At 40.3% G+C, this 24,252-nt stretch overlaps 5 protein-coding genes across 8 annotated transcripts; 4 read left to right on the top strand and 1 right to left on the bottom strand.

The window, feature by feature from the left end:
* Nucleotides 1-120: 120 nt before the first annotated feature.
* Nucleotides 121-2,770, top strand: LOC116930467 (putative leucine-rich repeat-containing protein DDB_G0290503). The gene has a single exon (XM_032937875.2). The coding sequence runs from the start codon at nucleotides 161-163 to the stop codon at nucleotides 2,768-2,770; it is 2,610 nt and encodes an 869-aa protein (XP_032793766.2). The 5' UTR covers nucleotides 121-160.
* Nucleotides 2,771-5,388: 2,618 nt separating this feature from the next.
* On the top strand, nucleotides 5,389-10,563 carry LOC116917779 (claspin). Of its 2 annotated transcripts, none has more exons than XM_032923377.2 (14): nucleotides 5,389-5,880; nucleotides 6,042-6,266; nucleotides 6,421-6,504; nucleotides 6,617-6,675; nucleotides 7,034-7,123; nucleotides 7,202-7,296; nucleotides 7,360-8,031; nucleotides 8,097-8,311; nucleotides 8,385-8,752; nucleotides 8,810-8,969; nucleotides 9,032-9,798; nucleotides 9,873-10,034; nucleotides 10,111-10,281; nucleotides 10,357-10,563. In XM_032923377.2, exons 1-14 carry the CDS (start codon nucleotides 5,607-5,609, stop codon nucleotides 10,447-10,449), a joined length of 3,435 nt encoding a protein of 1,144 aa, XP_032779268.1. In that variant the 5' UTR covers nucleotides 5,389-5,606; the 3' UTR covers nucleotides 10,450-10,563. The 2 variants fall into 2 exon arrangements, with proteins under 2 accessions (XP_032779268.1, XP_045024700.1); XM_045168765.1 differs by having other exon boundaries at nucleotides 6,620-6,675.
* A 574-nt stretch (nucleotides 10,564-11,137) lies between these two features.
* Nucleotides 11,138-12,506, top strand: LOC116917780. The gene is made up of 3 exons (XM_032923378.2): nucleotides 11,138-11,343; nucleotides 11,420-11,700; nucleotides 12,151-12,506. Exons 1-3 carry the CDS (start codon nucleotides 11,287-11,289, stop codon nucleotides 12,362-12,364), a joined length of 552 nt encoding a protein of 183 aa, XP_032779269.1. The 5' UTR covers nucleotides 11,138-11,286; the 3' UTR covers nucleotides 12,365-12,506.
* Nucleotides 12,507-16,741: 4,235 nt separating this feature from the next.
* LOC116916508 (myb-like protein AA) lies at nucleotides 16,742-22,550 on the top strand. Its single transcript, XM_032921757.2, is given in 3 exon segments — nucleotides 16,742-17,194; nucleotides 20,349-21,593; nucleotides 21,595-22,550. Coding segments are annotated over 3 exon segments (1,911 nt in total). The 5' UTR covers nucleotides 16,742-17,158; the 3' UTR covers nucleotides 22,225-22,550.
* LOC116916512 (enolase-phosphatase E1) lies at nucleotides 22,539-24,140 on the bottom strand. 3 transcript variants are annotated; one of them, XM_032921762.2, is made up of 8 exons: nucleotides 23,961-24,140; nucleotides 23,835-23,872; nucleotides 23,723-23,752; nucleotides 23,546-23,647; nucleotides 23,292-23,485; nucleotides 22,976-23,108; nucleotides 22,786-22,909; nucleotides 22,539-22,725 (listed from the first exon to the last, which is right to left on the bottom strand). In XM_032921762.2, the coding sequence occupies exons 2-8, from the start codon at nucleotides 23,865-23,867 to the stop codon at nucleotides 22,592-22,594; spliced, it is 750 nt and encodes a 249-aa protein (XP_032777653.1). In that variant the 5' UTR covers nucleotides 23,868-23,872; nucleotides 23,961-24,140; the 3' UTR covers nucleotides 22,539-22,591. The 3 variants fall into 3 exon arrangements, with proteins under 3 accessions (XP_032777653.1, XP_032777654.1, XP_032777652.1); XM_032921763.2 differs by having other exon boundaries at nucleotides 24,013-24,112; XM_032921761.2 differs by having other exon boundaries at nucleotides 23,835-24,140.
* Between the last annotated feature and the right edge of the window lie 112 nt (nucleotides 24,141-24,252).

Consider the following 24,252-nt stretch of genomic DNA (forward strand, 5'->3'; position numbering starts at 1 on the left):
TTGCTACAACTCGTAAAAATGTTAACAATTTACAAAAACAATCCCTTTCGTGTATTGCGAGTGCACCTTTATGTTAGTGAAAGTGTAAAGCAGGTGCCACAACAGATGGAAACTTCTCTATTCACTGATTTTCATTCCAGTTATTGCAACCAATTCAAAAATGTGCGAAGTAATTGTAGGAGTTGTCAGATTTCTTTTTTGGATGTTCCACGCTTTTATCTTTTACGAGATCAACCGATTTTACCCAGATCATACACCAGAAACTGAACCCGGATCTGTAACCGTAACAGCCCATTCACCTGAAACGGAAGGATCACCTAGACATAACCAGGAAATAACCGTAGTCTCTCAACCAGAAAGGCCATCTGCTCTCGATGGTCCTCCTTCATGTAACGATCCTGAACACACGAAACTCCATCATTCCACGGCGACCGATAATAGAATCGAAGACTATGTTGAAATACTCGAAGAAGAACACCAAGAAATGCGTAAAGAAATTTACCATTTTCAGCAAAAATTTCAACAATTAAGTTTTATCATGACGGGCTTGGAGGAGATGCAGTACGAAAATGAAGAACTCAAACAAGAAGTAGCTTCCATGCGGACTAATGTATTTGAGCAGGTACAACAGCGTCGGCTCATCGAGACTCAGCTTAGAAATGAGATTACTGACCTGCAAAGAAACTTAGAGGCCGCAAAGAATGAAAGTAAAGACCTTCTCCATAAACTTTCAGTATTTGAACAAACTAGAAATGAAATTCTCGAATCGAACCTGAAAACCGCTAATGAGGTTCTCCATAGCACGGCAGTTGGCATTTCTCAGTTGCAAAACGAACTACCTGAGGCGCCAAAGAATTATCATGGCATATCGAAATCTTCACCCCGTGTCAATAAAGGAACAACTGAGAGAGCATCATCTTTGCGCGCGACTGCCATGAAATGGCAATTGGATTGCCAATCAAGTGAGTTCAACCTAATTAAGGAGAATGCAGATTTAACGAAAAAACTGTCAACTTTGCAAGAAAAATACCAAAACGATCTTGCCTTAAAAACAGCCAAACTTAAGCGTGTCAGCGAAGATAACCAATCGCTTAAAACAACTCTAGATTTTGTAATAGAAACACTCAACACAAAGGTGTGTCTTATGGATAAACTGACAACCGAATTAAACGGTTTCAAAACTAAGCATCAAGAAGAATCTTCCATCCGCGAGGAAAAGGAAAATCTTAAAGAACAGGTTGCATCTTTGCGAGCGACTGTCACGAAATGGCAATCGGTTTGCCAATCAAATGAGTCCAGCCTAATTAAGGAGAATGCAGATTTAACGAAAAAACTGTCAACTTTGCAAGAAGAATACCAAAACGATCTTGCCTTAAAAACAGCCGAACTTCATCGCGTCAGCAAAGATAACCATTCTCTGACAGTAACCTTTGATTCAGCGATCGAAACACTCAATGCAAAACTGTATCTTATGGATAACCTGAAAGCCGAGTTAGACGATTTGAAAACTAAGCAACAAGAAGAATCTTCCGTCCGCGAGGAAAACGAAGATCTTAAAGAGCAGGTTGCATCTTTGAGGGAAACGGAATTAAAGCTGATGGATGACAAAGAGATTTTGAAAGCAAAGCTGAATTCTTTGTATTCAAAACAGCGCAACATGATGCATGCAAAGGAAGCTGCCGAGCAGGCTGCAGAAGAAGAGAAATCTTTGGTGAAAAAACACCTGTCAACCATAGCTTGGCTAAAATCTGATCTAGAATCAGCCAATAAGACCATACATGACAAAATACTTGAGAATGATCAACTACGTGATGAGCTTGCAAAATTAAAAGCGCTTAGTGCCGAATTAGAAAAACAAAACAAAGAAATAAAGATCGACATGGAAAGACTGAACGGATCTGTTCGTAAACGAAAATCTGATTGGCATTTGAGCGAGCTCAAACTCAGCGAAAGTAATGAAGACTTAAAGAAGAAACTAGGTCGGCTACAGACCGAAAACCAGCGACTATTGGAGAAAAATAGTCTGGTAAAATCTGACCTTGAGACAGCCAATAAGGAAATGAACAATTTGCGCGAAACTCTCGCCGCGAAAGAGTACGAAACTATTGAATTCCGCAAAGAGCTTGAAACCCTGCGCACAGAAAGCGAGAGGATGATGGAGAGCTGTAAAGCGACCTCGCTTTCAGACCAACAACCAGGAGAATTAATCAAAGAACACCGTGAGTGCAACGGGCTACTGGAAACGCAAATAGATCTAGGCATATCAGAGAGTTCTGTTCGAAGCCCATCATCTCAATTGGAATCGAATGTCGATGTGAACCACCAACCATGTGCAGAAATGCAAGAACTACTACAAACCAAGATACAAGCCCTAGAGGCTGAAAACAAGAACTTAACATTCTCGATTGCGGTGATGCAACAGGCGGAAGAAGAGTCGCAAAAAACTATAAAAGGTCTGATGATGCAATACCGACTAGCTTTGCAAAAGAATGAGGCTGTAATCCAGGCCACCCTTAAAGCAGAACAAGCAGCTAAAGAGCAAGCGGACGCGCTCTCTGAAGCCCTCACTGCTTCGGGGGAAGACTCAACGGAAGAAAGCGGTATCGTCGTAGTAGAGAATATTGACGAGATAGGCAGTACGGACCTCACGCAAAAAGACGCAGATTTCACCGAGAAGAAGACAGGGTCTAGGTTCAAACGATGGCTGAAGAAGTGTGAATTTCGAAAGCCTAAAGTCCCGCAAGACAGCGGTGTGATTAAGACTCCATAATAATTAGTGTTCTGTCATTGAACAATTTTGCTTTGTCCCTGGCTAATGCAATCCTGGCTACATTCTTGTTTCGAATTTCAGAAATAATCAACTTGCTCCGTTCCGATGATTACCTCCAGTCCGAAAAAGCAAGACATCCAAAGCGATGCTCTATCTTTAATTAATGTTTTATTGAATCAGTGAAAATGTATGGGAGTGGGAAGACGAAGCGGTATAACCCTGCGTTTTACCGCCGCCGGCTTCTCTACTCCCTACATTTTGACCGTTTTGAGGAACACACCGAGACGATTCGAGTACCAATTTGCACAAAATGCAGCTTTGGTGACTCGATCGTTTCGTTAAGGTTGGAGAGAGAGTGTTGCAGAGGTTGTTCTTTCTTTAGAGGAAAGTGGGTAGCTTGTCAGAACTGGGTTAGTTTTGATTAGGACTGAAATAGAAACAAGAATGGAGGCCTGGAGTAATTGGCTGGGGAAATTATTCTGTTCAATAAATAACTTTTAAAAAATGAACATGTAGTAAAATGAATTATTTAAATAAGTAGTTATCAAACGAAATCCAGTTTAGGTAGACAAACGTAAACGGGTCGTTTATATTCCAATTCCACACTGTTCTAAAAAAATCGACACATTGAAAATTGATTTTAGGGGTTGTTCCGAGCCACGCTTATGGCAAGCCATATGTACCTACCGAAACTAATTAGGGTGATGATACGCACGTTACCGTTATGGTATTTTTCTACTACGATGATAAACTCCGTCGCAAACGTGAATAATGCAACGCACAGATGGTGGCAGATAGGAATCTATCCTTCTAGCAATCGACATTTGCACCCAAGCGGCCGTTACCGGGACTTCAAGGACGGGTTTTTAATAGGTTGTTTAACAACCCCTTCCTCGTTTAAACTTCTTGGGTCAATATCGCTTCTATGCTATTTACGTTATGATGATTCCGAGAACCCTTTAGTTTCTCTGTATGTACTTAATAAAAAAATAGTTATACCTAAATAATGTTTAGTCGTACCTTTTAAAAATGTCAACTACAGTGTTGAATGTATGGGGCAGATACGTTTACGGCTATGTATCGATTTGGGTATACTATGCCCGAGATACAGCGGCTATCTTATAACATGTATCCCTTACACATCCACCCCAGTAATAATCGTACACAGAACCTTTAAATACCTTGATTTCAGATCCGAAAACATCATGCTGCAAGTTTTACAACAATTCCGCAGTTTTTATTTTTTTTTTTATTACTTTTCTATTTTACGGGTAAGTTTTAATTTATGAGCTGTATATACGTATTGTTTGTACACATCAATCAATTTTTCTAGTGCATACAAAATTTTTGCATTACATTATACGAACTAAATAGGTTCCGTGCACGTCGCTAGCCGGACCACGTCGATAACATTTTCCGTTTTTTTTATCGAATTCCCAAATTTTTTGATTTACTTATGAATTGGTCGTATGCGTTATTGAATTTCCCGTAATGTTAATTTATGACATTGCTACTTTTTTTTCGAAAACTATTCGTAAATTAGAATTTACACGGAAACTGCAAGGCTTTGTTATAATGATGTTTTCGATACGTCCATACGATACCGAAAACCGTTTCCATTACCCGGGTTCAAAACCCGGTTATCCCCTATTTCCTACCCGATTACCCGAGTTTTTCCCTGAAATCAAGTGACGCCCTTTGAATTTCCCGCCAAAAAAAAAATTTTTTTTTGCTACCCTCCCTTTTAATTTAACTAGGGCTTTGCAAGCCGCCATTTTCCAAGATGGCGGTGGGTATACCCGGTTTGCCCATCAAATCCGCCCAGCCTACCCACTTTGGCAAATAGACTGCCCGGATCGCTCATGGGCGACTTTTTTTGGCGACGAACCGCGGGTAAACCGGGGCCGAGCCCTACTCTGCTCTGGTCATGGTCAGAGTAATAGAATACTGGTGTAGCCACGGCCATGTTAACTCCCCCTCTCGGATTTTTTCCCAAAAGTTGTTGCCAATTTCGTGTATCGATTGTGAGAAAATGAGGCAATATATCGATTTAAGTGTCTCATAACCGTAACTGCCACCTATGAATTGAGTTTTAAGGGTTGTTATTGTTATAACAACCCATATGTTTATACATACATTTTTTCACGCTAATTAATTAAGCCACTTTTTGTTTACTTTCTGAAGTACAGACGACGAAAATGAGCGAAAACATAGCGAAAACGTAATACATCACAAGTAAAACGGGCCCTCCCATTGCCTTTTTGGCCTGAAAGTCTTTCTGGCCCATAACGAAAGCGCCACAGCGGCTGTGTTGTGAACTTCTGATGTATTACGTTTTCGCTATGTTTTTGCTCATTTTCGTCGTCTGTACTTCAGAAAGTAAACAAAAAGTGGCTTAATTAATTAGTGTGAAAAAAAGTATGCATAAAAATATGGGTTGTTATAACAATAACAACCCTTAAAACTCAATTCATAGGTGGCGTTACGGTTACGGGACACTTAAATCGATATCTTGCCTCATTTTCTCACAATCGATACGCGAAACTTGCAGCAACTTTTGGGAAAAAATCCGAGAGGGGGAGTTAACATGGCCGTGGCTACACCAGTATTCTATTACTCTGCTATTACTCTGTCATGGTGTTTAGATCATCGTAATAAAATAACTGTGGCAGCGTTGTAAAACGCGGCAAAAATAGTTCTTTTGTTTGTTTTTGTTATCCTGCTGTGTAAAATTCCCTCTAAAAATTTACGGAGCAACAAAAATAACACGAACTATTGAACTAAAAGAATTTACGTCTAGAAGTCAAAACTGGTAACACACTCAAGCGATTTTCAAATGGAGGGCTCTTCAAACAGCGGCACAGTCACAAGAGAATCCACGATGGAATCAGACGCTAGTATCGGGAAACAGTCTAGCATGGAAGGTGAAGATAGTGAACCGGATGGAGTGATATTCCCGACAAAATCAAAGAAACAGAGAAACTTTGCTTTATTGGACTCGGATGATGAATTATCACAAAAGCAAACAAATAATTTGCGTGAAGAAAATTCCATCACAAGTACATTATCTCCTCCACATGAAAAAGAATTTGATAACATAAATGCATCAGGTAAAAGTTATGGAATTAGGAATTTTGGATTTAGGTCCTTTATCCTGGCTCATTTAAGACATTTCTATTGCAAAAATATTTTATGAAACTGCATTAGAAAATTTAATAGTGCTAGTTATTGACGAATTGTGTAATAATTGCCCATGATTTGAAACTTCCAGGTGAAAAAAAATCAAAAAAAAAGTCAAGACGATCAAGGATTAAGCCATTGTGGATTTCAGAAGGCAGTGACAATAGTAGTAGTGAAGATACTTCATCTTGTCTGTTGAAAGAAGATAATGTCTTCCATATTTCTAATCAAGTGGAACACAATCTTTTCAATCAGTCATCTCAAGATACAGTCTCAAAGAAAAATTTGACCAGTGATTCAGATGATGACATCCCACGTTAGTACAGTTTATGTTATTCTTAAATACCAACGTTTTCATGTTTTAAAATTTCTATAATAGCTTGAATGATATATAGGATTGTGCAAGCTAACAAACCAAGTAGTGTTTGTTTCGGTATATACTTATGAAAAATATTTTTTAAATTGCTTAGGTTTCCAAGAAAATTTGAAGAAAAAGAGTTCCCAACTAAGCTCAGATTGGTGTGCCATAGATGAAAGTGATGCTAGCTGTGAAGGTAAACTAAATGTTCAATTTCGTTACTACTTTGATGAAATAGTGTCAGTTACCATAGCTCTTTGGTGAGTTCTGGATATGTTTAAAATTCTCTTAATTTAATTTTGATTCAGAAGATGATTCAGTAAAGAACGAAAAAAACATTTCCAAATCGTTTTCTAACAAGATTGTGGTAAGCATTCCCATTTTCTTAATATAGATTTAACTAAGTTATTTATTGATTGTGTTGATACCTCAAACATTCATTTCAAGTGCAGTAATGATTGCAACTTATTCATATTTTAATTATATTATTATTATTTTTTTGTTATTTTTTTTATTTTTTTTTATTTTTTTTTTTATTTTTTTTTGGGGGGTGTAGTTGTTATAATATACATGCATATTTTTCCAGTCAGTAACTAAAAAAAATTAGTTGATTTTGAAAGCATTAAAAAGTAATAGTGGGACAATTTTGTTAAGGTATTTGGAGCTAGAATCGTCTTTAGTGTACCCCTCGACAAGTAAATGAGTTGTGATTTATTTTCTTTCAGAAAAAGAAACCCAGTGAGAAAATGCAGGAAATACAAAGGGAGTCTCAACGGATGGTACGGGAATCATCTGCTTGTCTGCCCTATCACAAAGTACATTTTTCACAACTCTTCGTCGTTGTTTTCTGCTCAAATCTTAAGTTTTTTTTTTGTTCTTATCTTATTTTGCAGCCAAAACAAAGGAGCCTTATCGAATTTCTTAATCGCAAAAGAGTAAGCGCGGGTGGCACTGTTACACCGAGGCCTAAGGATGTAGATTCTGTTGTGTATGTCCAAATTTGTTATAATTTATACCATTAACGCCATTCTATTTTATTTAAACTACATAGACAAGTACTAGAAGATCGTGTTAAAGAAATTGAAGAATTTTTCAAATCTGAATCAGAGGAATCTCAGTCCGAAAATGAAATTGGGGACAATTTTGAGAGCCTTCCTCCTTTAAGAGACCATAGGCATCTGCTTGAACAAAATGAATTTGCACCAGCCAATCTTGTTCAGGTTTCAACTTGCCCCAGCAAAATATCCAACGCTTTAGATAAAATCCCTTGTGAAACTGAAGAGTTCAAAATTGCAACTGTACAATGCACTACAGATTCCAAAGTAGTCTTGCCAGAGGAGGAGACAGAAACAGTTAGTAACACCATCATTCACCAGGTTAACTCTTGTTCAGAAAATTCCATTGACAAAACCATAGTCCAGTCAAAAGACAATGGTACCAAGAAATTACCAGAATGTGTGATGGGTATGGATGTACCTGCTGACTCCTGTCAAGAGGACCCCATTTCCTCTTACAAAGAGAAGGTGGAAAACGTCAGGCGATTGTCAATTGCCAAAATAAGCAAACCTACGTTGCATGGGCGGCCCGGCGAAGTGCTCGATTTTGATCTCGATACAGCCTGTACATCAGATCAGAAAGCCAATGTGAATGATCTGATTGAGCGGTTTGTCCAGCAAGCTACAAATACTAAAAAATCGCCGCAGAAGAAAGACCATCAGATCAGGTATGGTGTTGTGTTAATACTTTTGTGACTTACTTTCTTCTATATATATATTTGTATTCCCTTAGCATCGTTCACAAAGTTATGAATGCGGAGGGTCAACTTGAATTGAAAAAGGATATCCTAAACGTTCCTGTCGATAATAATTCGTCGGAGCGCGCATCTGCAGTTCGCCGTCAATTTCTGAAAGATTCTTTGCGTCAATCCATATCAGCCAAACGGGCTGTTGATCGTATAAAAAAAATAGAAAATCAACAAGTTGAGGATGAAGATTTCCCATTAGGTATCCATAATTAATAATTTACAACAATCCTCTTCTATTTTCTCCTTTTAACCGACCAATTATTCATTTGCAGAGGATAAGCTTGATAGTGAACCAGAAGAAGAAATATTATCAGATCTTTCAGTTACAGAATCAGAAGAAGAGGACGGGTACGACTTTGAGCGTACTAAAAAAGTGAAAAAGAAGAAAAATACATTTGTTGAGGAAGAGGCTGAAGACAGTGACCAAGATCCTGAAGATCAAGACCATGAAGATTCTATTGGTTACGAAGAAAATGATGAAGTCAAAAATAAATCAGTAGTACAAACATCTAACCTGTCTGACGATCAAAGTAATGGTTTTGAACCTCCACTCAACTTTAAAGTAGATGCAAAAAAGCTGGATTCGTGTTTAGATAAAAGTACATCTACCCTAAGATCGGATGTGAAGCCTAGTTTGAAAGTAAATATCTTAATTGGCGCGTTAATTTCATTTTGTAATGCAATTTTAATGTTTCAGGGAATCGGATGTTCTAGTTCATTTGAGGATCTCACTCCAAACTTGGACATGAGTGATAGTGCTGAAGAAGAAGATATTATTCCTAAGTTGAAGTGCACACAAAACAATGAAACCTCAAACGTCGAAGAACTATTGGCCCTCTGCTCGGGAAAATTCCCTGGTAAGCTGTGTCGAAGATTTGTTTTTTCGTTGTATGCTTAGCTAACTTATTTTACCATGTAGATTCACTTTCTGGAAGAGACACGCAAATAAGTAGTTTGACTGAAAATGCAGATGACGAATCTGATGAAGAAGTTAAGCCGTTCGCAAGAATAATTCCAATGGCTGATGAGGATGACGAGGAAGATGGCTCCAGTAGTGCTCTCCCAAAATTCGTTTCTGAAAATGACGCTGATGAACCTGGAACTGTGCCTTCTTTTTTAGAGGATGAAGAAAAATCACTGTCAAAGGTGAAAAAAAGGGCTCGTGTTTGTCTGTCAGATGACGAAGATGAAACTATCGATGAAAACCATTCGTTTGTCGAAGAAGAGGAAATGCATGAAGAGGAACGAGAATTTAGAGGTCTGACTGAGTTTTTTGAAGACGAGGCTGAACTGTCCGGTTCCGAAGTTGGCAGCGGTGACGAACGAGAAGACGAAATGGATGACTGGGAGGAGGAGGAAGGCGATAAGGAGGATATTGATGAAAACGAAGTTCGTGAGCAAGTTGGAAGAGCCCATATGAAGACAATGCTTGATCAAGACCAGCGTGAAGTTCGACTTTTTCAAGAGCTTTTTCTCGAAGATGGAGATTTGCATTCTGATGGCGGTGGAAGGCAAAGACAATTTCGGTGGAAACAGGCTGATGGTGAAAATACTGAGGGAGACGGTGCCCGTCCAAAAAATCAAGAAGATGAAGAAGATGACGCTGCTGAAGAACATGATGATCTCACATGGAGAAAAATTCGCAGTGATAGAGAAAAATGGCTCCTGCAACAAAAGTTGCAACAGGTGATCGTCCAATGACGTAAAATGTTTTCAGTTTACTAATCAACCATTTTTGCCGCCAAAAATTTGATGTACAGGAAACGAATAAAGAAGTGCCATTGGTTATGAGCCGGCAAACTAAAATGGTGAAAATCAACACTGCTTCCAAAACCATTAATCAAATTACAGAAGGCGATTCCTCCGCTGCAACTGCCAACGCCAAGCATTCAACGCATTCTAAGGCGAACATTGTGACCACTGTAGGTTACTTTTACGATGTGCTTAACACATTGTGGAGATCAGCGCTTATATACTTTCGTACTTTTCATTTTATAGGTGAGACGCGGATCTTTTTTACGCAGAAGTGAAAAAGATTTATCAGAAATTGCATCGTTGACGAAATCCGTGTTGCCTGTTCAGGCACCAAGGGTCGGTTCCAATTTTGTATTTGCATCCATTACTCCGGAGAGGCCAGTCGCCGAGCAAAATAGGAAACATAAACAAGATGTAATACCGAAACTTAAACTGTTGTGTTCTTTTGCTTCCGATGGTAATTTTTTTTTTTTTTTTTTTTTTTTACAGAGTTCTAAATGCGATTCATCCAAGCAAAATCCAGCACCAGCCAAGAAAGCTAAAATGTCTCTGAGTGCAAAGAGTATTTTCTCTTACTTTTAGGCGTTATTTCTTTTGTATATGTTTGTTTCAACTTGAAACCCAAGTGCGTGAATCCGAACTTGAAGAATTTTATCTGAATTTACATTTTATGAATACAATCTAGATTTCATATGATTTTAATTCCGAAAGGATGATTGCGATTAATGCCTACTTTGATAACCTGAATCGCATGCTTTGTGTGGAACGGAGCAACTAAAATATCTATAATTTTTAACAACGTGCAGCTTTAATTTTGTTTTCTTGGGGGAAAAAAGTCTGAAACAAAAAAAAATTTATTAAATTAAAGTGATATTATTAGAAACTATACTAACTAGCGAATAAAGTTCAGTATTTAGACCACGTGGTCAATTTACCAATCAAAAATGCTAACAAATATGTATATTAGTAAATTAAAGAAAACTAAGTGTTTTATGGTTGTTTATCAAAAACAAGAATTTGGTTAGTTACTTGAACATAAATATACAGCTTTAAAAATCACATCACGTTATACCGAATGCTTGTAAAATTTGTTACACAAAAACTTTGTATTGTTAATTTAATTTACTTACGCTTTTTTCACCATTTGGATAGAACCCGTCATAAAAAATAACGCTGTTTGAATTTGGAAATAAAATATGATAATTTCTGTCCCAACCTCTAAATAAAGTGAGTATCAATGACGTCGCTTTAGTATGAATTCTGTCTTATTAGTAATCATACCAATGAGGTCGGAACAAGTGTACACGTGTCTGCTTGACTCATTTGCAGTGTGATCGACAGTGGAGACGGCGAGCAGCCGCCTTCAGGTTATTCCGACAACAGCAAACGTGGTTAGAGTAAAACGCAGAAAATCTCACCATGGACGACATTGATATCTACCTTGATTCAGCTCTAAAAAAGGACGTCAAACTCGGCGTAAAAGCTCTAACTTTGAACATTCTTTTGCTGCTAGAACAAGTGAACAAACGTTCATTAGTTGTTTCTTTCTCAGAAATTCATTCAAGGTACTCTGGAAAATGGTCCTGCCAGTGATAGTGATGAGCAAGATGGTGAAAACAGAAAAGAGAGTTTATCGTTTATTGCTTCCACGAGTTCTGATCCACCTGCAACCGAAACCGATTATGGATCGTCATCAGTGAAACATGCACCTGCCGAGATGAATCAGAGCTTCGCATGTGATCCCTTTGACACGTCGTCGTTTGAAGTGAGCATCACTGACGATGATCTGCCAGACTTGATCCTTCATTTCGCTGAACCTAACGATTTTGAAAGGTTAGTCTCTCTTTGTTTATTTCGTTTTCTAGATTGGTGGCTCTTAACTACCAAAAAATATTTGGCAGACATTGGATAAAAGAATATAGGCTCGGAAACTTGTTTGTTGTTTCGTTTGCTTTCAATGGAAGTTTTGCATTATTTGGCCTATTAGAGACTGTTGAAAACAAATTGAATTTGTAGTGTTTGTGTGGGCTTATAGTTGTCTGCGCATTATTTTTATGTCTTAAATTCAAATCGAAAGGCAAAAAAAAAAAAAAAGTAAAAAAACCTTGAACCTTTAAAACTAGAAATATTTTTTAGACCAATATTTTTGCAATTCTGATCCAAGCTGCAAATCAACTACAAACAAAAGCTTCCGCTTTTCAGTCGAACTTTGCGGTCCGTTCGTTGACATTTCTTAAATACTAGTTACAATAGTAGCAATAACGGTGTTCCTCTTTTTTCAAGAGATTGCGTGTCAGCCCATGTCAAGCGCCTGAAACGAGAGCTAGAAGAGTCTGCCAAACGCAAAGCGAAGCGGCATGATCAGCCAAAGCAATGCCAATTTACGGGGAAACCCATCGACGCCGGCACTAGCGTCCGAAGGGCAATGAAACCGAAACCTCGTCGACGTCAACGGCAAAAGCCATTTGGTTTTGGAAAAAAATCCAACGACGCCTAAAATTACGTCTACATGTTTGTTTAATCAGCCGCTAGATGGCATTTTTGTTTTTTCCGAGTTCTCGGTGCATTAAAATTTATTGAAGTTGCGGTAAATTTAAAGGAATGATTCAAGTTGGAATAGATTATTACGTTGAACTAAATTCGCCAGCCTTTCCAGCATTTATTTAGCTAATTACCCTATGAAATATATATATGTACTTTTACGAGGGTAGAAAACTAAATTTGTTTTGTGTATTGTTGTATTGGTTAATAAGACTATGGCGATCAGCGAAAATTCAGTTTTATTTTATCATGATGTAAGAAGGGTAACTTTTTGGATTTGGCGCGCGCAGTGCAATGAGATTTGTGTTATTGGCGCCAAAAGTCGGCTGGCTCTGCGTGTCCTATCATGCAGACTCGCGAGCGGCGCGTAATGTGCATCCCGACGAGCACACAAAGTATCGTATTTTCTTCGTTTGAGTGAGACCCCAAATGGTTCAGAGCAATGGTCGCTCTCTCTCTTCTGACAAAAAGGAATGAGGGAGGTGGAGGAAAGGGAAGGGAGAGGGGGGGGGATTGACGCAGGCGGAGTGTGGTGAAATATACTCGCTTCAATGGCGATGGTAACGCGGGTAGGACCTCGTTCAATAAAGAGAGAACTGGCAGAACGCAGTTGTTTGCCACGAATGAGGATTCGGCTGCCATTCGTTCCAAAGAGTGGAAAAAAGGGTCAGGGCATTGCGTTGAGTGAAGCGAGTATATCGACCGTGTTTTCAGACACATACAGCGACAGCTATGGCGACGAGAGGGGAAAAATATAAAAAAGAACGATGCTGAGTCAGACGTCAAAGCAGCAAGCAACGAGTATCTCTCTCTCCTAGATTTTACTCGAACAAAAAAGTCGGATCCAACGTTGCCATTCTTTTCCGTTACATTTTCATTCCTGTTCTTTTTCTTTCTTTTTTTTTCCCGTTGTTCCCTGTTACAAAACTTTCGTTGTTGAATTTTTCATTTTAGTAATTCTTCTATCGTAATTCTTCTATCGTAATTCTTCTTTGAAAATTAATTTCAAAAACGTATGATTCCGAATTTTAGATGATGGTTGGCGTAACTAAAAAACAATTTCGTTAGAATGAATCACATCTAGGAATTTTTGGGTGGGATGTGAGTTGGGAAAGCGAATCGATAGAGTAAGTTTTTCTCTAAAAGAAAAAGATATTAAAGAACTCGTCTGCTAAAGTCCACACGAAATCAATCTAGCGGAGAATAAATTACGTTTAATAGAACTAGATGTCTCATGTGTTCATATGTTTATGTGTACGATGAGCGCGCTAGAAAAGTACGTTGCAACTACACGTTTGCATTTTGAAGGAAACGTTACAAGAAACATTTCTAGTGGCAACGTTGCGGAGATGGGTGGGCGAATGGTGGGGTTGATGGGCAAGTCGAACATTGGCGCGTAGGAAAAGCAGCACGAAAGACATGAGGATGAGAAGGCCTTGATAAGGGGAGAGAAACAACACACGACTGAGGAGGTAAAAAAAGGACGGCCAGAGAGAGACTGATGAAAACAAGTAGACGGGGAAAAAGAAAAAAGAGAGAGCCGCGCGCCAGCTTCGTCCGCAGCCCTGTGCCAGGGCTGGTTTATTATAAGCCAAAGCCACGGACAGAGAGACTAGCGCCACTAGTGGCAGACTTTCTTGTCTCAAGAAACTCTACGACTTCTTGTGCGTTACAAAACTATTTTTTTATACGTTTTTCTTTTTGAATTTCCCTCATCCAAGTTCAAACTCCCAATCATCCGCCAAAGAAACAAGAGTTTTGTCATAATAGCTATGGTGGTTTGTATTAGGGAATCCTAAATGAATGCAAATTGCTGACATTTCTGATGCAAAAGAGGACAAGACACTGGACTCTTTTCAATGGGATATTATCATAAAGATGATGTTGAAATGGTGACAATAGTCAAAGTTATGCGGCTACTTGCTCATTCAGTACCGAATGCGTTCACAACGCGCATGTAGTAGTTGGAACTCGTGTAAAAATATGAAAAGCCAACACGTGATTCCGGGTTCGACGACAAGTGGGGCTATCCGATGAGTTGCAGACGATGTATATTAGCCAAGCTGTCCAATAGAGACATCAAAATCCCCATTGTTTTGTTATCATTTTGATGGTCATGAACAAGACATTACAGGGTTGTCATAAATCAGTAACTTTATTGGTGCGCATCTTAAACGGAAGGGCTTCATCACCTTTTTTTTCAAATAATTTTATTGGTTTAACCAAAAAGCAGGTTTTTGAAATAAATTGTTTTATATTTGAAAGACTGATTTACGGCGAGTGGGACAAAAGATTTGGACATTGATGTCGGTGCGGTCAATGCGATCAAGATCTCGTGGGGTCCCACGTTTACAAGAAATGAATAGCAGGGGGTCTAACGAGTTAATTGTATATTGCCTCAATGTATGGGGAAGGTACGACGTGTGTATATATTATTGTGTAGATTAGACGGATACCTTCCTATATGCTCGATTGACACAAATGAAGGCGTGTGGCTCTTTTGTGTATTTAGTGCCTTTAAGGTTTGATGTGTTTGTAAAAAAAAGGCACGTGCCTCTATCGAAAGAAAATGCCTGTCAGTATGTTGCCATTTAGAGAAGCTAGTTGAAAAATGGAGCCCTTCATTTCAGTGGCGGTGCTGTTTTGAAAAAGAGACTCACGGTAAGAAACAGACAAAAAACACGAGGGGGGTTAGATTGATTGTTTGATACTCGTCCTCCTATTTGTCGCCATAAACAAATTCAAAAAAAGTAAGAAAAGGTGGACACGATATCCACCGATCCGGTATTTATTTTATTTTTACATGCTTGTTTTATATGACCTATTACAACAACAAAAACAACAACAAATGAATGAAAAACACGAGGTGTGACGCTAATGAGTGTCTCCTCTTTAAACGGCCTCTCGTATTCATCGCACACGGCCAATGGGGGGGGGGGGATTCCCATTCATTATCGCTAGGGGTTTTCAACAAGTATAAATGTCTATGCTAGATTTCTAAGCGATAGGTGTCGTGTGGGTGTAATGGACATTTGCCCCTTTTTTTGTTTTTCGGCATTTGTTTATAAATGTGCACTACGAGTTCAATGTTTTATGGCTATCGTTAAAAAAGGATTCGTAACCTATGACGAGAACTTCATCAGTCTTATGCATAGTACATCAAAAAAGAAAAAAAAAAGAAAAACAAGAACTTGTTCTTTATTATTTTTTTTTCTTTTCTTCTTTGGGCGCTTGAGGCAGTGTGGAACCAACCGGTCGAAACAGAAACCTTCCTCTGTGCATACCTGCGTGCAAGAAGAAGAAGTTCGTTCCGCCCTGTGTGCTGCTTTATTTTGCTGCTGGCTCTTTTGCTAAACTCAAAACTTATGTCGTCTGCTTTTTTACGTTGTATCATTTCAATTGTACCCGACTGTCGTATAAAATAAAATATATATATATTTTCAATCATTTGTATTAGTATGTCATCAGGATTGATGAAATTGTTGTTTTTGTTTGTAAAGAAATGATAACTTTAAATCGTTTTAATGATGCACTAGGAATTTCCGATAGATGACGTCAGATGAAAGCGACTAAAAATTGTTGAGGGCCTTTTTGAACTGGCCGCTATTTAACGTTTACCGTCCTCCCTTTTCCCGCCCTTTCCGAGCCGAGTTGGACCGATTCGATGTTGTCGAGTCTCATCATTTCGTCTCTCTCTCTCTTTCTCCCTTTTTCTTTCTATACGTCTTTTGCGCCGCTCTTTGCCGTGTCTCTCTATCTCCTTTGGTATTCCTTAAGTCGTCGCGAGTTGTGCAGGCGAATGGGGAGAGACAAGAAAGAACCAAATAAAAAATAATATAAAAAAAAAGGAAAGAAAAGAAAATAATATCTATCTATCTATTCCCTTGCTACTGCTGCTCCGGAAAGAGAAGAGAGAGAGAGAGAGAGAGCTCGAGTAAAGGCAAGCCCAAAACCCCGGTCGAACAAAAGGGGGACGAAGCAAAAGGAAAAAAGAGAGAGAGAAAGAACGAAGAAGATGGAATGGAGAGAAACGAAATAACGGGCTTTTTTCCGATTGGTGCATGCGACTTCTTCTACGAAATTCCACCCCATATCCTCCCCCCCTTGCAATAGCGCCCCCAGGCTCTGCCTGCCCCTCTCGTTTCGAAGCAAGTCCCCCCTTCTCAATAGAGGGCGACGGACGGTGGAAATAGATGGAAGGGGAGAGAGAAGAAGTGGGAGGACGGGGGGAGCTCTTTCTCTCTTCATATCGTCGCCCAGCAAACGAGGAGGCGGGCTGGGAATAGCTAGCACACAGCCAGCAGTATGCCAAAGCTAGCTATCCCTATAGAGTAGCGCCACCGTTCTGTATACACACAGTATAGCCCCATAGTCTGACTGGGTAGGACGTGTGCTTCTTCAGCTGCTCGAAAATATAATCATTTTTCACACACACACACACATACGCATACGCATACGAAGCCGGGGAAAAGGAACAACAACAACAACAAACGTCGGCTTTTTCATACACTATCAACGGCAACGTTATCTTTGCCATATTCATCGTTACAAAGAAAGAAAAAAAAAGAAAAAGCTTCTGATTGACAAAACAAACTGTGACTACTTCTCGTGCAATCGTTCTTCGTTTGCCATCGCGCAAACTTGATTTTGAAAATTGGTGATTGGAAGCAGAATTTGTCGGCACACCAACCGGGGGATCATCAACACATTCGGACACTATTGCTAACCTGAATACATTTCATTATGCCTAATGAAAGGGTTTGCAGATAAGATGACGGATCATCAGGTAAGAAAAGAAAACAATTTTTACGCTTTTTCTTGTATTCGGGAAATTAAACAAATAGCCTGTTTATGCTGCAAGAAGATATTGCTGTATTGTTTTGTAGTAAAATGTGGTTAAACGTAGAAATTTACGCTTAACACGAGGATTTAAAAATGTATGGAACTGCTGCTAGTTAAGACAATTATGAAACACCAGTAGTTAAAAATTATAGCAGCCGAATTTTTGTCATGTTTTTTTTTTTATATAATTTTTGTATTTTGGCGCGGCCGTTGTCGTCGTCTGCAGACGTCAAAACACGCGGGTTCGTCTCGTTGATGGTTGCTGACAGTTGCGAGCCCGTGCAAGTCGGAGGATGGGGGCAGAACGGCGGGTTTAGTTGTTATGGAAACGGTGCTGCCCATTTTTTTTTTTCTCTCTCGTGTGGGAAAACCGGTTCGATGGTTTGCGACGGTGGAGGTCGCTGCGGCGGTTGCGCACATTAAACTGGTTCGTTCGATTTCGGAACTGCTGCCACATTGCTCTCTATGCTATCTAGTATTATGTGTGTGTGTGTGTGCATATATACATTTACTTTCCGTTTGTCGCCATGCCTGTTACTTTCAAAAAGAAGTTTAATCTGACCAGCACTGGATGGCGCTGAGTTCATTCTATTTTTCCCGTCATGCCAATAACGTAGACGTAATTCTTCAGTTGTACCAACCCGCCAAAGATAAAATAAAACTCGACGTTTTCTTTAAAAAAAAAACACAGTCCGATTCATAGGTAAGGAAACTTCATGCCAAAGACACACACGAGGAAGGCTTTTTTTTTTTTTTTTAATGGTCAGGACGTACTATACACAGCTCTTGGGGAAGGAAAAAAAAAAAGGATCGAGTCTCAGGTAGAAGAAAGAAAAAAACTCGTGCAGGTAGAAAAGGTTCTGTGTGTTCGTGGAAGGAGATAGACATTGCAAGAGGGAGGGCTTGTTTTCCTTCTTTTCCCTTAGCAGCCGGTCAAGAAAGACACTGCGGATGGCCGCAGGACATTTTACCGGAGCTTGGAAAGAGAGAAGGAGAGAGAGAAAAAGGTGTAGATATTCTCTTGCGTTGCGCCGAGGAAGACAACTACCAAGAAAACTTGTATCTACCTCGCTCAGGTGTTTTCTCGACTGAAACTTGAAACGTCTTTTTCGGAACCAGATGCTTGACGCGTCCTCCTTTAGAGAAACTTGGTCAAAAATCTGCTGCATTATTTTTGATGATTTTTTTAGACGTTCATTTTTAAGATTTAAGAAAGTTTCTTCAGCCGAAAAATGAAATGCAATACAGATTTAAAAAGGCTGAGTGATGGCGCCAAAAATGTTTGAAATGTATATTTATGAGAAGTTGTTCGACGCGCGCACTGATCCCAATTTGCTTGGAAATTGGGTTTCTTTATTCATCGTCGGTACGCATTGGCAACGCTGGAATAGTGGCTTCATCGCGATGGCTGCCGCTTCAAGCGAACAGAGAACGACGACGAGGGTTTCGATCGAGAGCTCTCTCTCCTTTGTCCTGTCCTTTTATTCCTCCTCTCCTTCTCCCCACGTTTCTCTTGTGGCGCCCACGCCTGGCAACCGAACCACGGATCCCTTCTCTCGAATTTCTCGGCTCCTTTTGGCCTCCCCCCCCTTCCCAATGATCTATCTTTCCTCTCCTCCATCCTGTCTCCCACCCCCCTTTTTTCCAACCCACACACAGGCGCAGCTGCTCCGCCAGAGGGTCGGGGACGACGATGGCGCGCATGTGCTGCCAGCTCTTGGGTTTTTTTGCTTTTCCTCCTCTTTTTTTTCTTCGTCTTCTTTAATATCTGTTTTTTTTCTTTTGAATTCTTTCTTTAAAAGTCTTTATTCCTTTTCTTTTCTTCTACCATTCTTACTAGCCGCGCCGACGTCTTGTCTGGCCACAGCGTTGCCCGATTGCTGATAATAAAAGATTATAGCTTACCTTTAACAGAAAAAAATGATTGCACGATCGTTCACCAATTTTTGTACCTTAACCGATGGCAGAGTAGTGAGATTGGCAATCGTGAATGAACTTTGCGATGCTATATGGCAATGCAGTGTATATTTAGGGCAACGAGGAATCCATTTCCCTGCGTCGTGTACATCAACGTGTCTGAAATAGGTTTTTTTGAATTTTCTTCCGTTCGTTCTCCATTTTTGTTTTGTTTCGCTGTCCTTGGTTGGTTTTTCTGTTTGGTAAAACCGGATTGGCCCCGTCTCTAGCCATTAGAGAAGGGAAGGGTAAGAACTGGTTCCATTGGCGCTAGAAGAAGCAAACGCTCGTGAAAATTCTCGACCAGAGTATCCATGTCTTTATAGTTTAAACGGTGGCCGAAACGGTTTTGGTTCAAAACAAAATCCTTGGAAAGGCCATTGCGTCCTTGCTTCGGCGTTGCAACCTCTCTCGCCCCCCTTGACGGATGGAAAGTCGAGCAGAAGGATCCGAAAATCGTGCGGGCACGTAGGCCATTGAGATTTTTTGAAGCTTGGCGCGGATGATGGGCGCCTCTAGCGGCCGCTACTTTATGAATTTTCTTCTTCTTAAAAGAAAATGGAGGTTGAGAAACGGGGCTGGGGTTGCGAGGGGCTGGCCTTGGGTTTGTTGCCTTCTGCTGCGCAAAGCAAGAGAACCTTCGCCCACATCCCCACCACTCCATGGCCACCCCACCCGACCAGCTGACAACAAGAAAGAAAAAAGAAAAAGAAAAAGAAAAGAGGGAGGCAACGTGCCAGGGAGAGAAAACAAGAAGGAGGGGAGGATCAATCCGCTTGTGCTATTGCTGTTGTGTTCAAAAAAGAAAAGAGAGGGGAGAGGAAAAAGCCTGTTTCCCGTTTTTGCTGGCGGGGGGATAGTAAAAGAAGAAACTCTCTCTCGTCTTCCGCCCCTGTGTGACAAGAGAGCCCTCAGGACAGGCTTGCTTGGTGTGTAGTATATGTTGCTCAAAAACAATTCCACAACAGAGGGAAAACATCCAGCATGTCTCATCCGCGCTTTTGAATTTCTTGCAGCAGCAGCGGTCACACTTTGTTCTTTGGTTTTTGTTCATTTAGTAGATTGTGATGCATAATTATTCGAATGAGTGACGCAATGCATAAAGTCCACCATTTTAAAAGATTTTCCATTTTCCGATGAAGGTATTGACAAACACAACGAGCACCACTTCTCCAACCATGGGTTTACAAGCACATCCTTGCAGCAACAAGCGGACAATCGAGGGATTAGAAGAACCGGCCGGCCGGACTCAACAGAATCACAATCATCATTACAATAATAATAATAATAATAATCAGCAAGTCTACCAAGTGCACGGTGGTCCACGTGCTGCTAAACAGCAATGCACTATACGAGTAGGACTTGAAGCTCCTGATCATTTAACGACGTTGGTGCCGAGCAATTGCAACCCTGGCACGGAATCGGTAACCAACAACAACAACAGTTGGTACCGAGATGTCCAGCAACAACATGCTCCCGATTATGAAACATACGTCAACGGATTCACAGCTGCCGAAGTTCGAGCTTCAACACCTTACTCGACATCGTCGACGTATTATTCGAGCACATCGACTCACAGCACAGAAAACGTAGCCGTCCCTGCCGTCGAATACTCTTCCTACGCTAACAATGGCTCCAACAACGTCCAGTATTCGAGCCAAAATGTTTATCAGAATCTGACGTCGATGTTGCCCGTCGCCAATGGAAGTGGCGAGTCGCTAGCGGATCGATTCGAACGAGTCTGCAGCAGCCCACGACCCTATGTCCAGTACAGCGGCCGTGAAGAACCTGCTGGATATCATTACGGAACCAACAACGAGTCCAGGTCGGATGAACGCTATTGGACGTTCGGCTACACGGCAGCTTGCCCTAGAAAAACGGGCCCTGCTGGATATGCAAAATGCAATAGTAATTACAACGGCTACAATGGTGAAAATGGATTCGGTCATCATAAAGCGACGGCTAATGGTTACCAACAGCAGCAGCAGTTGGTGGGAGGTGGCCAGACGATACAGCGGGATGAAAACGGAAAATCCTACTTAGAATTAGGTGCCAAAGCGGCTGTCCAGCCAGATTGGACTCGCCCACAAATGTGGCCGGCTAATAATAATGGCCAACAACAACAACATTACGCTGTTGCTCCTCCTACGCCGTTGGTCAAGTCTTGCTCGAAATGCGGGCACGTCCTTTTAAATCCAGCTCGATCTCTACCGCAACCTTGCTATCGACATCAACGACTCTCTGTCCTGTCACTTTCCATGCTCAAACTCAACAGATATCGGCAGTGTTCCGATCCCAGTCTTCACCGATCTGTTCTCATATGCAACACTTTGCGTCATATCGAGGATGAGATGGAAAGAGAAGGACCAACTGAAACTTCGTCTGCTTCCAACGTCTTCTTCTTCTTCGACAGCCAATAGTTGTGATACTTGTTGTTGTTCTCATTGCGGTACAGTTTTCAACAAGCCGGACAACTACGGCAACGACAACAGTACCGCCAATAATGCCAACAACAGTGTCGGTGTCTACGATACAACGCCGGAAACGAACTTCATTAACGCTGGCGAGTACGGCGGTAGTCAGAGTAGCGCAACAACAGCAGCAGCTACGACCACCACTACAATTGCAGCTAGCACTAAATCAAATTCGGTGGTGGTGCAGGCCGATGAAGATGATTCGGGTTTTGGTGATGAAGATAGCCGAGATATCGACTGGAGTTCGGTTTTTAGTATGTCGACAGCGTCGGGATTTGATGCGTCACCTGGTAACTCCAGTTCGTCCGATTCGTATTTGTGTGATTCAAACTCTTCGGATCCGTCTCTGTTTGCCGGTGCTGAACTCGTCAGCGAGTTGGGCCTTTCCAATTGGAAGACTAGCCATTGTGGATCATCTACAAACGGTCATAGTGGTGGCGCTACATCGTGGACTAGTGACTCTTCTGATTTTTCAGGTGTTCGATGGAAAAGTGAATTGGGTGATGAACTCGAAGGTTTCGTTCACATCTTGGTCGGTTCCTAGTAGTCCGGCTCTCTTTTCCCACCGTTGCTCTCTCGAGATTGTCAATGAAACTTCCAATTGCTCAAGTGAAACACAGAGAGATTTGTAAAAAAAAAAGAAACATTTTTGTTCTGACACCAATGAATCAGTGATGCTTTTTACAGCGTATCCTAATTTCAGCCCTGGACAAATCACGGACAGCTCCTCCTACAAAGATATCCTCCCATCTGTTGTGTACATACCGTGTACAAAATGTATTGTGTCGAATTCAATGTTCAATCATATGTAATCACAATCTTGCGGCAAGCCATATCCAATACAAAACAAAAAAAGAATTTCAAATGAAACAAGTGTTTATTTCTGTCTTTTCTTACCACCTGTTTTTTTTTTAATCAATTAACTTGATTTCTCGAAAATCGCGGCAAATGCCAAAACGTTGAACTATTTCTTCAGTCAATGGGGCATTACCAGGTCTAACCAGCAGTTTGACCTGGACACCAGCTTCGCTGGCAGCTAGGGCTTCTATGTTAACACAATAAATGAGTTTCTCAGTATGTCAATCGACAACAGATTCTCAGCTACCTGTTGGAAGGTCAGTAAGAAACAATATCTCATCCGGTGCAAATCCTGTCGATTTACATATTTCCCGATAGCTGGCTGTTTCAATTTTCAAGCCAATTTGCGTATCAAAGTGACCAGAAAAATACTGAACATCCAAGATTAGATTTAGGTGTAATTTAAAACACATTTTAAAAAAATTTATCGTGATAACCTGTAGCAGATTTCCAGCAACGGAATGACCAAACAAAAGTTTTTGCGCTTCAACACTTCCAGAAGAATAAATGTATACTTTTTTGCCGCTAGATGTCCACAGCTTCAATGCTTCTTCGACATCTTCGTATAAACTGTTTTTCATTTTTTAAAACAGAATCAAACAAGAAAAACAGAATAATATTAATACATGTAAATGCGGGAGATTCAAGTTATAGGATTATATAAAAACAGTTAAGTGGGACATGATCCAAGATCATGCATGTGGCGCACAGGAATCGACCAAATAAGTTTACTGTCAATACAAATGTCTTTACTGGCCATGAATTTCTCCTGATGAATAGCCTTTTCTCCACATGTGGCCCTGCAATTGTTTTAAAGCTGTCATCTTTCTATCCTGATCCATATTCCAATTGACATTGGCAATAACAGAGGTCATGATAGAGGCAGGTGTTTGATCAGAACTAGCAATTTCAGGTACCCCAACTAGAGTGAGGGTATCCTCTATGGCCTGTCATAAAGCAAGGTTATTCATCATGTGTAATTGTATTTTGTCTACAAACAATCACACTTGTTTCCTCAATAATTCAATATCATTTTGGAGTTCCAAGGAGTCCCAGTTTGCCTCCAAATAGGTTTGAAGTTCTTTTCTTATGTATGGAAATAGTTCATCCTGTAAGGATATTTCACCAGCTTAATGGTGCATGATACTCTATTAATTCTTTAGGTATGCATTGGGAAACCTTACTTTGACAAAACTGATGCTTGTTGTGGTTCCCTGTCATGAAGAGAAGTAAGTAAAAATGTTCATTCCAAGTGTGTAATCAACATGAAGTAGAATGAATTTACAGCACTAGTACCTCAATATCTAACAGCAAACATTTGATAGTCATTTTTGCTATTGCACGAGAAAATGTAACAAAAAATAAATATATTTTTAACTTGGTATGTCCGTTTTCACAACGTTTTGAAGTCCGGTCTACTACCTGTCGCAATGCACTGACTTCCAAGAATGAATTATTACAAAAATATTCTCACTTCCGGCTTAGATGTTGAAACGAGGCTCCCACGCTTGCGAAAACCGACAGAAGCAGACAAACTTGAGAAAACTTGGAAATCCCGATAACTTATGAACTGATGGATGGAACGAATTTAAGCAGATACCCAGGAACCATAAAAATTATAAGCTCTCTTTCGCCATCTAGGAGAGTATTAGTTAAACGACAAGCAGAAACACGCGGTAAAATCAAAGAAATAAAATAAAAATATTTTAGGCTG

Source organism: Daphnia magna, linkage group LG2 (genome assembly GCF_020631705.1).
Source record: "Daphnia magna isolate NIES linkage group LG2, ASM2063170v1.1, whole genome shotgun sequence".
Classification (NCBI taxonomy): Eukaryota; Metazoa; Arthropoda; class Branchiopoda; order Diplostraca; family Daphniidae; genus Daphnia; species Daphnia magna.

Excerpts from the sequence above, each read along its gene's own strand:
- LOC116917779 (XM_032923377.2), top strand. The coding sequence starts at position 5,607 with ATGGAGGGCTCTTCAAACAGCGGCACAGTCACAAGAGAATCCACGATG. Across the intron at positions 6,505-6,616 it reads AAGTGATGCTAGCTGTGAAG|AAGATGATTCAGTAAAGAAC; the intron begins GTAAACTAAATG and ends ATTTTGATTCAG. Across the intron at positions 8,312-8,384 it reads GGATGAAGATTTCCCATTAG|AGGATAAGCTTGATAGTGAA; the intron begins GTATCCATAATT and ends ATTCATTTGCAG.
- LOC116917780 (XM_032923378.2), top strand. The coding sequence starts at position 11,287 with ATGGACGACATTGATATCTACCTTGATTCAGCTCTAAAAAAGGACGTC. Across the intron at positions 11,344-11,419 it reads AAAAGGACGTCAAACTCGGC|AAATTCATTCAAGGTACTCT; the intron begins GTAAAAGCTCTA and ends TTTCTTTCTCAG. Across the intron at positions 11,701-12,150 it reads GAACCTAACGATTTTGAAAG|AGATTGCGTGTCAGCCCATG; the intron begins GTTAGTCTCTCT and ends TCTTTTTTCAAG.
- LOC116916512 (XM_032921762.2), bottom strand. The coding sequence starts at position 23,867 with ATGACTATCAAATGTTTGCTGTTAGATATTGAG. Across the intron at positions 23,109-23,291 it reads TCAGGAGAAATTCATGGCCA|TTTATACGAAGATGTCGAAG; the intron begins GTAAAGACATTT and ends AATGAAAAACAG. Across the intron at positions 22,910-22,975 it reads TTGCTGGAAATCTGCTACAG|TATTTTTCTGGTCACTTTGA; the intron begins GTTATCACGATA and ends TTGGATGTTCAG.
- LOC116930467 (XM_032937875.2), top strand. The coding sequence starts at position 161 with ATGTGCGAAGTAATTGTAGGAGTTGTCAGATTTCTTTTTTGGATGTTC.